At 39.4% G+C, this 12,707-nt stretch overlaps 1 protein-coding gene across 2 annotated transcripts in view; it reads left to right on the top strand.

Annotated features, from left to right (window-relative positions):
* The first annotated feature begins 4,891 nt into the window (after nucleotides 1–4,891).
* Nucleotides 4,892–12,707, top strand: part of efna2a (ephrin-A2a) — a 136,055-nt gene continuing 128,239 nt past the window's right edge. Inside the window, exon 1 of one of the 2 annotated variants that reach the window (XM_024274102.2) lies at nucleotides 4,892–5,782. In XM_024274102.2, the coding sequence (XP_024129870.1) occupies nucleotides 5,649–5,782 (134 nt within the window). In that variant the 5' untranslated portion in view covers nucleotides 4,892–5,648. The remainder of the gene's footprint in view (nucleotides 5,783–12,707) is intronic. The other variant, XM_024274094.2, reaches the window with a different exon arrangement.

Genomic DNA, 12,707 nt, shown 5'->3' with positions numbered 1-12,707 from the left:
CTGTTTTTTAACCAGCTCGTCTTAAGAAACTTTCTGCCAAAACATTTTGAATTCACCAGCTTTTTTTAAGAGGACAAAGTGGCTTATTTAATCCCTTAAAGACATAAACTTCTCTTTGTATTTACAGCTTTCTCATATCTTGTTTGGAGGTGCGGCGCTGTATTCCCTCATTTAACCACATTATGTTTATACGTGTACAACTATATATTCGTTTTCTTTTAAAGTTAGAGCTCACGTGTATCTCTGTGAACTGAAGTCGTCTTAGCGGCTGGTTTTGATGGCTAACGTAGTGCCTTGACTTTTTTAATCTTAGGTTGGAAGTAGCCCAGTTAGCTGGCTTTGTTTACCCCCCTTTGTCAGATTTTTCTTTTTTAACGTTTCATTCCGAAAAGTTGCCTTTTATTGGTCTGTGAACACGCAGCACATTCTTTTACATGACAGAATTCCAGAGGGGCAACATCCTCACACAAAGCCCCCACGCGGGGCACGTTCGTGCACTTTTCCTCGGCGTAAAGCCCGAGTCCATCACACCCAAGTCTTAATGGGCGGCGGCCTCCGGCGCGCCGCCAGTTTCCAGAAACAGATACTGTTTGTATTTTTGTAAGAGACTCTTATGCATGAGCCCAAAGCTGCATGTAGCTGCAGACGGTTGATGCTGTTGAGGACCAAAGTTTGCTGTTTTTTGGTTTTGTTCAGTCCCTCTTCACATTCCTGCTGTCCTGCAAACACACGTGGGGTTTCCGGGGTAACGAGTATACTGTACTGCTTTTTGTTTCACTTTATCCGAGGTCTTGGTAGAGATCGCTTTTGGACGGATGCTTAATCGAGCGCAGTGCTAGCTGTGATGTTGACTGTGTAGAAGATTTTTTTTTCTTTTTTTTATACGGGGGCGGGGCGGGGAAACGTATGACGAGGGTCGATGGTTGTATATATTCATGTTTTTGTACCACAAAATAATTTGGATTCTATCCACTTTTACGTTCAGAACATGTATATTTTGATAAACAGTGCAGACATATGAAAAGATCTTTTGTAACACGAAGTCATTAAACCTATCTGAACACAGCAGTGTGTCTGTATGTGCCCCCCCCCCCCTCCTTATGCCATTCTGTTCTCCGCATCTTCTGCTGCCTTCAATAAATCTTTGGTTTTTCTTCTTCCATCTGGCCTCATTTGTTTCTCTTCCTCTTCCTGTGACGCTCCGTTAACATCTTGTAACATTTCCCACATTTCTTGACCTGTTTACTACCAGCAGGGTTTGGTTTTTTTGTTGATATATTTTACTGTACTTCTGACTTTGTGCTCATCCCACCTTAAATCCTGACTTCATCTGAGCTTGCATTTCCCTCAGGGGCTTTCTGCGGAGATCGTTCACTCAAGTCCAAACTTTATAGAACTCCCACATGCTGAGCTTTCACTTTCTTACAGAGCGATGGATAGATTGGGGGGAAAAAACGTCCTTCAAGTTATTAATTTGGGATTTAGTAGTTTGTTGCCACAAATTGGCATTTAATCAGGATTTTGTGCACAAATTTGCTTCATGTTGAATTTCTTATTCACACATTGCCAAATAATTAAGATTTTGTGATGAAATTATAATTTTATTGGCCAAAAAGGACAATTCTATTAGTATTTTTGCACAAATCAGCATTTAATTAGGGTGTTGTGCACACAAATCAGAATTCAGTGGCCATAATTTAGTAGTCGGGGCCAAACATCAGTTTTATTTTGTGGCTATAATTAGAAAATTGCAAACTACTAAATTGTGTTCCAACCTTTTTTGTGTGCACAACATTTTAATTGCGTGTTGATTTGTGGCCAAAAATAGTTGCTGGTGCGCACAAAAGTAAATTTTTGTCTACAAATTAGTACTTTGTGGCCACAATTTAGAATTTGTGAGTACAAATCAGCTTTTTATGTGCACAAATAATTATGTGGCCACAATTTAGTATTTTGCTGCTAATTACCATTTTATATTCTTAGCGCACAATTTAGCATCTTAGTATTTTCTGCATACAAATTAGCAGTTTATGGCTATAATTTACTATTTTGTTTGCCCAAATTAGCATTTTATTTGGATGCTTTGGCACATATTAGCTTTTTATGTGCACAAATGAGGATTTTTCTGGCCACAATTTAGTATTTTTGCCACAAGTTCAAATTTTGTGACTGCCATTTCGTATTTCGTGGCCAAAAATGGGCACTTCATAAGCATTTTGTGACCACAAATTAGCAATGTATTAGAATTTTATGGGCTCAAGTTATGAATTTTGTGTCCAGTTTTTACAATTTTATTAGGATATGATGCAGACAAATTAGCTTTTTCGGTGCGTAAATTAGCATTATGTGGCTATAATTTATTATGTGTGCACAAACTAGCATTTTATTAGGATGTTTCAGGCACAAATAAGATTTCTTTGTTATCAATAAGGATTTTTGTGGCTACATTTAGGATTTTGCCATAAATTCAAAGTTTGTGACCACTTTTCAATATTTCCTGGCCAAAAAATGGCATTTTAGTAGTTTTTTGTGCAGACAAATTAGCTCTTTCTGTGTATAAATACGAATTTTTGTGGCCACGATTTAATATTTTGCCTCAAATTCAACTTTTTTGACCACTATTTCATATTTTGTGGCCAAAATGGCCATTTTAGTAGTATTGTGTACACAAATTAGCATTTTTGTGGCAACAATTTAGTATTTCATTGCAAAAAACGATTTTTTTTAATTAGTATCTTGTACCACTGAATTTGTGTGAAAAATTAACATTTTGTGTCCACAAATAAGTAGTTATGCTAAATCACTAATTTGTGTTCACGACATGTTAATTCATGCGTTCAAACTGCTAATTTATGTGCAGAAAATCTGAATAAAATGCTCCTTTCTGTCCACGAAATACTTATTTTTAGTCACAAAATAATGATTTGTGCACACAGATATTATTTTTTGGGGAATATTTTTTTTTTTATGTCATCCGTACTTTCTAAGCACCAGAGTGTTTAGAAACCAAATGTGAGCTTACCGTGTCATGCAGACATTTGTCCACCAGGGGGAGTCCTTGCCCCGATGTGGGCCTGCAGAGAGAAGGTGACTCACTCCTGTGAATGGTTACCTGCTTGATCTCAAGTGCTTTCTTGGGATTTATACTTATTTTCTCGGGAGTCCTTACAGAGAAGTGAAGAGGATTAACTTCAAATCTTGGGACAAAAGAGAGAAAAGGGGATTTAAGCCCAGCGGTGTCTGTTTGTGGCAGAGAGGAGCTGGATTTTGTTGACTAATGCCAGCGGCTCATGTAGTGTGATCTTTGGAATTCAGTCCATTCCTTTGGAGGAAGAAAAAACCTTGACGGTGGAGATTGTCCCAGAGCTTCACTAACAATGTTTTAGGTGTCCAAGTTTGATAAGATGGTCAAGTTTGCAACCAGGCTGTTAAATATTTAAGTTTGTAAGAAAAAAAAATCTCTCCTTTTCTGTCAATCATGAAACTCCAGGTAGGAGTTTACGCGCCTTTGATGCCTCAGATTCTTGTTCACTCTGCTGCGCTCTAATGTGGCGCACAGAGCAGCTCCCCTCTCTCTCTTCTGGCTTGGAAAAGTGAAAAACGCATCATTGAAATGATGCAAAAATCAAGACTTTTGGGTCCAAGGAAACTAAATGAAACCAGGTGGCGCTTCCACATCTGGCAGCAGTTATTTACATTATTGCTGCAGCCTCTAATCAAGGAGCAAACAAGCTCACGGATCCAAACCTGGTGCGTAAAAAAAAGAGGGGGGGGGGGGGAGAATTCGGCCTCTTCTGTCCAGTTTTGCATTATCAAGAACTCACACGAGACTTTAATGACATAAAGGAGGAAATGGATGAAGGCGAGATGTCTTAAAATATGCCGCCAGGAGAGTCTCCTGCACCTGTATCCATATGCATGCCTCAGACAGATGTTGAATAATTCATGGAGAGAGGCAGACAACACGCAGCTGTATTTGGGTTATGGGGTGCATGTGTTCCCTCTCTGAGTGCGCACAGCCAAAATTACAGGCATTACTTTGCAGGCGGAGGAAAAAGTAGGCCACTTTGCATGAAGGAGCCAACTGAGAGAGAGTGGGGGGGTTTGCAGAATGGCTCACTTTAACATCGCCTCGGAGGGGTTTCAGGGGGTCTGTAAGCTGCACTCCTCCGCCTCCATTCGTCAACGCGGCGATTCCTTCCCCAAATGAAGTTGTTGCAGACAACTTCCTCGAATCAATTCTCATCTGGCTGAGATTGGATTGATCCTCGCTGGAGCTCATTCCGCAGAAGAAGATGGCATATCGACACGTGTAAGCAAGCAGAGGCTTTTATGGCTGCTTCTGCCCCCCCCCCCTCCCCAGAGGCGACGGCTAAATACATAAGATGGATATATTGCTGCGGAGGCATCATGGGTGGCAGCGCCGCGTGACGCGCACTGCTATATCTGCGGGGTGGTGATGGCTCGCGGGCTTTAAGCTCCGCGCTGCCTCCGCTTGCCATTTGGGCCTAATGGACTCTGATGGAAAATGATTGTTACCCCCCCCCCACACACACACACACTCACAAACAGCTTCCTTCAACCTTCAAGCAGATAAACTTCCTGTGCGTAAAAATTAAACTTCTCGCGCGTAAAAACATCCACTTTTGAGCCAAAGCTGGTAAAATGTTGACCAACCGGAGTGATCTCTGGGGAAAATGTCACTTATTTGTGATGAAACGCGGAACACATTTAAAGCTGGATTACTTTTAATGAGTGTTTTAATGACTTCTCGCCGCCTGCGCATCGTCAGAATCCCCGGAGGAGACGCGCGCGGCGCAGGGAGGCCGTGCACAGCCCCGCCCGCGCTGAGAGAAACACGCGCAGGGAGGGAGGGAGAGAGGGAAGGAGGCAGAAGGGGAGAGGGGGGTGTGTGCTTCCACCAAATCAGGGTGCAATTGAGTGATGCTGCCGCCATAGGTGCGGGTTACACGGGAGCTCCGGTCACAAACCGACGTCCAGCTGCTGCGCGCGGTGACGCACGGGAGGAGAGGGCGCGCGGAGAGCGGAGCCAGCGGACGCGGAGGGAAGTTGAGAGAGATCTGCCAGAGGATGCTCGTGTTTTAGCAGCTGAACGGGAAAGGAGGCAATATCTTTTTCTCAAATCCGGATTTGCTCTTTCTCACAAAATGGACCAAAACCGGAGATTCGGCGCGACAGAAGCGGATCCAAACATCCGGTAAAGAAATATGACGCTGCCTCCCATCCGCCGCTGAGCACCGATAGGGTCAAGAGATCCGGATGAATTCTGGAGCGCGGTCAGTTCACGTCGGGACAGGTTGGATTCGGCGCGTCCACGGCCCCGGGAGCGCGTAATGGGGGAAAAGTTTGGGCTCTCGTAGAGGAGACGCGCTCGTGAATGACGTGTGAACCCTCGGCGGCTGCAGAAGTTTGAAAGTCCATTTCCAAACGTCCAGCATGACTTGAAACACCCCGGGGGGTGTCGGATCTCTTATCAGGCCGCGTAAACCATCCGTGAACCGCTGAGTTGTCCAGAGACGCGCGCGCGCGCGGACATTGATGCACCTGAGAGGATTTCTGCTGCAGAGCCTGATTCCAGTCAGAAAGTGAGCCTTCCTCTTCCTCTTCCTCCCCCCCTCGGATATCCGATGATGTGCCAGCTGGGGCAGAAGTGTGTGATGGAGGTGGTGCTGCTGACCGTCCTGTCCTGGGTGTCCGTGTGGGCCGAGGAGAAGATCATCTTTGACAGACACGCGGTTTACTGGAACAGCTCCAACCCTAAGTGAGTTTTTGAGAGTTCAGCCTCGAGCTGTCTGTCTGTCTGTCTGTCTGAGACATTGTTAGGTTGTCTGTCTGTCTCCTCATCAGCTGCGCACAGCAGAGCCACCGAAATCTGGAACTTCATCTCCCACGGTGGCGCGCATGCAGACGCGTCTGTTTACTCTTCATCTGATTTCCGCTTGTTTTACAGCATTTTGGCTGAAAATCAGTTTATTGATGTTTGGACGATGCGCGAGCGGTGCGCTCAGGGCGCATGTGCGCGCTCGGAACGTTTTTCCGCGGCGGAGGGAGCTCCTTTTGTCTCAAAACAATGAGGGCATGTTGCCTCCTCTCATCACTGTCTTGAGATTTCTCCTCCTCCTCGTTCACACAGGTTCTCTCTCTCACACGGACAAAGCTAGATTTTTTTTCCCTCAGAGCGTCCGTGGACGCGCTTTTACGCGCGGGGTTTCTCATTGACATGGGGCAGAGCGCGCTGCGCCCGTCTGTCTAATGGTTTGTGACAACCCGGTCAGCCTCTTTCTCTGCCTCTCTCCTCCTCCTCATCCCTCCCTTCCTGTTTGTTTTGTTTTTCTAGATAAATAAACAGTGGAAGTGCTCCCTCTCTCCGCACTCACTTACTCACGACTGGATTAGTTCAAACCCGACGACTCCCCGCATCACCCAAACACACGCAGCGCTAACAGGCCCGTCTCTGACTGCATCACCGTTCCTCAGAAGCCTCCTCAAATATTTATCAGACGAGGGGGAACATTTTCTCCCCCGCTCACAGACTCTTTTTTCTCCTCTGCTCTCCTTTCTACTCCTCCGCCTGCCTGCCTGGTCTTCCTCCTCTCCGCGCGCACCCGCGGAGACTCGCAAACACCTACACATTGCAAACGTCATGGGGTAAATTGAAGCAATATGGAAGGTTGCTGGTGGCGCTGTTATTCCACCGGGGACGCGCGGGGATGCTGGAGCAGAGAGGCGACATCAAAAATGCATCGCTGCTCGTCTGGGTTAGATCTTGTCTCCACGCCGGTGCAGTCTCTCCTTTATTTATCTGAGGTGTTATTCAGCTCTCTTTTAGGAAGCTTTCTTTTGCAAACTTGCAGAACAGGAACCTTGACTAATTAGAAATTAGAAAAATAAGACACGTATTCGCACAAATTTTTAATTGTTGCTTTTGATAATTATGAATGAAATATTGATTTCTGGTATAAATAAAACATAAACATAAAGAGAAAATAGCATTTTTTCAAAATAGGAAACTTTTGACTGAGGTTCACATGAAGTCCTTTCAAAATAAAAGACATCCTTTACCACATCTCAATGCAGAACATGTAATAATAGGTAGTGTGACGTCAGCAGTGATTTCAAAAAACAAAAAGTTTATTTTGTGGTGCATGAAATTTGTAAATCTAATTAATTACAATTAAATCAGAGTTGGTTAAGTGACCCTTACTTTATCTTTATGTTTTAAATCCTTGAATTTGTTCAAATATGAATTCTGGTACTGATGTACACTTGATTTAAAATCTCTCTGTTTCAGACCGACTCAAAGCTAAACTGCTTGTTGGAGTACTACAGCAACTTGTAATATATAAACTTTTTTTTTCAAACCAGAGAACCACATTGGGTTATAAAAGAGCCACACGAGAAGCCGCAAGTTGCAGACCTCTGGTCTAAACCACATTTTAAAAGTACTAAATGATTTCATTTAGATTTGCTAAGTTCATAAATTTATGGCTGAGGTGCACCTAGAAGTAAACCAGGTTTTAAGATCCCCGCTGACGTCACGCGACCCTGTTTTCTCAACAATTTAATCAGAATTTAAAGCAAAAGTCATCCTAAGGCAGGGATGACAAACTGAATCGCACAAAATCCAAAACATACCTTAGGTCGTGGGCCGAACAGGATAAACATTGATTGAACATAATAAAACTTCATTTTTACAACTTTGAAACTGTAACTTTTTAACATAATTATGAACTAGATATTTAACTTTATGTGTGATAATGCTAGTGTGAATTCTGTAAGCTGAATTTGGCTGCTGAAGATGCTGAAATTGATAGCTGAAATCACTGAAGCTGATAGCTGAAAACGCTGAAGCTGATAGCTGAAAACAATGAAGCTAATAGCTGAAAATGCTGAAGCTGATAGCTGAAAGCTGAAAATGATGAAGTTGATAGCTGAAAATGCTGAAGTTGATAGCTGAAAACGCTGAAGTTGATAGCTGAAAATGATGAAGCTGATAGCTGAAAACGATAAAGCTGATAGCTGAAAACGCTGAGGTTGATAGCTGAAAACGATGAAGCTGATAGCTGAAATCACTGAAGCTGATAGCTGTAAAAGCTGATGCTGATAGCTGAAATCACTGAAGTTGATAACTGAAAATGTTGAAGCTGATAGCTGAAAACAATGAAGCTAAAATATTAGCTAACTGCCAAATTAGCCTAAAAAACAAACAAAAAAAAACTCAAGTTAGTCAAAACAGCTAGCATGTAGCTGAAAAAATAGCTAAACTTTAAAATATCCTAAAAAACTTTTAAAAATCCTAAATTAACCAAAACAGCTAGCATGTAGCTGAAATTTTAGCTAAACTCTCAGTAAATGCCAAAATAGTCCAAAAAGCTAGCAGAATGCCCCTTTTTAAAACTTTAAAACCGTAACTTTTTAACATAATTATGAATAATAAAAAGGCAGGAATATTATTCCAGAATAAATCAACTTAAACTTTAAAGAACTTTCAATATTTTACTCTCCATAAAAATGTATTTTGTCAAAATTATACAAGTTCGAAATAAGTGCAAGATAACATCTGACCATTAATAACAATAGAATAAAATGATCTGGGGGGCCGGATAGAATTACCCGGAGGGCCGGATCCGGCCCCCGGGCCTTGACTTTGACACATGTGACCTAAGGTATAACAAGACGAAATGTCATTTTTTTCTTGACATGTTTGAAACTTTTCATAGGAGTGCACTAGCTCCACTGGAGTGATTCTGTCCGGGACATGGCGTCTTTTATTTTGAAAGGACTTCGTACAAACTTCTGTCAAAAGTAAACAAATAAATAAATAAATAAAGATATATATTTTTGAAAAATCACTGTTTCTCTTTACATTTTTATTCAATCAAAATATAAAGAGTAACAGACTTTGTGGCTCCAACTTGGATTTGATCAGTAAGAATTTCGGCCCGATTGGCTCTTTCACTGCTAAAGGTTGCAGATCCTGGTCTAAACCAAATTCATCATTCATATTCATGCTCATGTATTCCACACAGAACTTCCTGCACGGACAGTTTCAGTGACACAAACTGAACATCATGCCAGAATTTGTCTCCTGCTTCATTCTCAGTTCATGTCTGATGATGATGTGATGAGGAGAGCCTTCATCTCGACGGTCACAGTGACTCTCAGTTTGCTGGTAATAAGCAAAGTCTTCAGTGTATTCACCTTTTTTGTTTTTTAGTGCAAAATGTGTGGAAAAAAATGCAAGAAAGAGCTCGAAATAGACTTTAAAAAGTCAAACACTGCAGTTTTACTGTTGTTCTTGCATAATTCTAATACTTTCAAAGCACTGCAACTTTTCATCTCAGGTTCCATTTTTTTTAGCATCAGGAGGAGGAGGGCAGGTTAACTCTTTCTTTGCTGGATTCTGGCTTCTTCTGTTTTAGTTTGCAAAAGCTGAAAAAAGGAAACCATGGTTATCATCAGCTTGGTGCAATAATCAAAACTTCATGGGTTATTTATCTGTGGTTTTTTTTTATTTTTTTTCACTTTAAATACCAGCCGGGAACTACAGTAAGAAGTTATGCTAAATTATTAATTTACATCGAGTAAATGCCAAATATTATCTTCAATTTATTAAAGTTTAGTCGGTGTTACATTTTATTTATGTGTTGATTTGCATCAACAAGAACCAAAAAAAAAACTCCTAATGGTAAGAACAGAAGAAATAAAACAACAATTTAGTAGTCATAATTGATGTAATTAAAAAAATATAAAATTAATGTAAATGTTTTAAGATTATTTGATATAAAGAAACATTACTCATAAACAATTCAGTGCTGCTTCATTCATCTGCTGTACAGAAAACTAAATCTTTAGAAGACAGAAAGGTCCAAATGAAAATCGGATGAAGAAGTTTGCAAAGGAAAAATACAAATAATTAAAAGTTAAAATTGTATTGTGTTTTGCGTTGACTGAATAGAAAGCTTCACACAGGAAATCCAACCCAAAAACACCAAGTTTTGTTACTGAATCCACATTTTTGAGTTCATGTTAATGAACAAAAATCTTCTTTCAAACTGTATTTTTTTAAGGTCTCAGGAAGTTTCTGCTTGAATTTTATCCTACACATCACTGAAAACCTCAATAGCTGCATTTCCTTTACACATATGAGCAAAACTTTATTGAAATGTCCAAAAAATATCACAATTTTGCAATTGTACTGTTTTAATTAAATCATAATTATGCAAATAAACTATAGTTATAAATGAGAGTGTTCCACGTTAGTTTCTATTTTTATAAATACTTTTTGAGTTTTATTCTTGAGGGAGAGTTGAGGTCAGTTTAGCCTTTAAAGGATTGTTTGTTACCGTAATATGAAAAGTGCTTTATCAATAAAGTTTGATTTGATTTTCCCATTGATTGAAATCAAATATTTTCAAATTATAACTCAATATTTAAGTATTTTATTTCACTTGTGAATGTTTGAATAACTGGATGACTGTTCATGTTATTATCTTCAGTAATACTTTAGATGAGGTGCTGCAAAACGCTCAATATAATGTTGACAAAGATAGTTCCCATATTTTACGGATTATAAGTCGTATCGGAGTATAAGTCACTTGGAAGAAAAGTCTGATGTTTCAGAACAAATCCGCCAAGTTTAAGAGGAAAACAATCAGATTCTCTTCCATGTTTGTCACTTCTTCTGCTGCTGTCAGTAGAAAGTACTTCAGATGCAGCGCCCTCTAGTGGTTGTTAGAGGCTAAAGTGTTTACTGGAAAAATAACAAATATATGAGCCTATTTATGTAAAAAAAAAAAGTCGCTCCTGGCTTAACTAAAAAAAAAAGATTTATACTATTTATACTTTTATACCTAATTCGGCTTATTGTGCTAATAAATGTCTTATTAACACCTTGTAAACACTTTAATAATGTTTGTTAAAGTGTTAATAAAGCTTGTTAAGGTATCTTACCCTTATCTTCAAAGTAATCTCAGTCTTACTCGGGTATAATCTTCAGAAAGCGTCTCCGTCTCCGTCTGCAGGTCATCGTGAACCTGGAAGTGACCTTTTTTCTGAGCTTTAAATTGAGTTTCATTCCCAGTTAGAGATTCAGACCAAAGATGACAAATTTACTGAAAGTCCTTATAAAAGAAGAAGCTACACAGAAGCCACTGCTGCTTCATTTTTGGAGGTCCATGTTATGTTTTTTTTCCTTCTGCTGATGTTTTTTTTTCATTTCTTTCAGTCCTCTTTTCTGTTTAATTCAATCCTTCTTGACCTACTTTCCTCCTGAGTGCTTTCCCCGCATTTACTGTTATCAAATTCTTTGAAATGCTTCAAACTTTCTAAAGACACGGTGCTGTCGATGCGTCGGTCACCTGGATCCCAAATGAAAAAACAACCAAAACTCATTAGCTGTAACTTGGAGGTGGGCTACATTTTTAGGGGGGAACCTTTTATTTGGGGCCTCTCAGCGGTTCCATCTCTTTCAGGGTCTGGCTGGATAATAGAAAATGCATTTGATAATCCAATTCAAACAGCTCCGGCCACTTTCGGTCACGGAGGGGAGCGGCGCACCCACGCGCGCACGCACACACTCCTGTGCGGCGAGTCCTCCTGTTGTGATGAGATACGCCGAGCTGCACAGTAACAAAGTAGCGTAACACTATTAACACAGCATTATCACAACAATGCTGCAACATTAGATCTGGAAATCTCACATGAAGGGATTTGTGCCCACATGCAGTCAGAGTAAATGTGGAACACACACATGCAGGCAAGATTTAGGTCACACCAATGACCGGCTGTTAAATACAAGGTTGCACGGGCCCTGGTTTCCATTTAGAGTTCTGAGGTATGGAGGGGTTTTTGTGCCATTATGTTGCAACCAAAAGCAGATTTTGAGAGAAAACATTTTTAAATTGCAAACAAAATATAAAATGTTAGGAATAAAACTAAATAATTTGCTGATGAAAACATTTAATATTCGCTTTTAAAAATCTTATTTTTGCATTCAAAAAATATTTTTGCAGTACAAATGTTTTTAAAAGCCTCATTTATTATTTTTTGAATGCAAATAAAGTTTGCAACGCAAAAATATTTTTGAAAGCAAAAGAAAAGTTTAAAAAGCAAAAAAAAAATAAGTTTGCAAAAGCAAAAAAATTATTTTTTTGAAAGCAAAATTTCTTGAAAGTAAAAAAAAAAGATTTTGTGAATGCAAAAATATTTGTTGAAAGCAAATAAAGTTTGCAAACGCAAAATTATTTTTTGAAAACAAAAAAGTGTGCAAAGCAAAAATAATTTTGAAAGCAAAAAAGAAGAAGTTTGCAAATGCAAAAAAATATTTTTCATAAGCAAAAAAATAGCTTTGTAATTTCAAAAATATTTTGCAAAATCAAAAAACATTTTGCAAATGCAAAAATATATTTTTTTGAAACCAAAATGTTTTGAAAGTAAAAAAAATATTTTGCAAATGCAAAAATATTTTTTGAAAGCGAATAAAGTTTGCAAACGCAAAATTATGTTTTGATAGTTAAAGTGTGCAAAGCAAAAATATTTTTGAAAGCAAAAAAATAAGTTTGCAAATGCTAATTTTTTTTCATAAGCAAAAAAATAGCTTTGTAATTTCAAAAATATTTAGCAAAATCAAAAAACATTTTGCAAATGCAAAAATATTTTTTGAAAGCAATTAAAGGAGTTTGCAA

Source organism: Oryzias melastigma, linkage group LG22 (assembly GCF_002922805.2).
Source record: "Oryzias melastigma strain HK-1 linkage group LG22, ASM292280v2, whole genome shotgun sequence".
Taxonomy (NCBI): Eukaryota; Metazoa; Chordata; class Actinopteri; order Beloniformes; family Adrianichthyidae; genus Oryzias; species Oryzias melastigma.
Note: the sequence above shows the minus strand (reverse complement) of the source record. Positions and strands in the feature narration are given on the sequence as shown.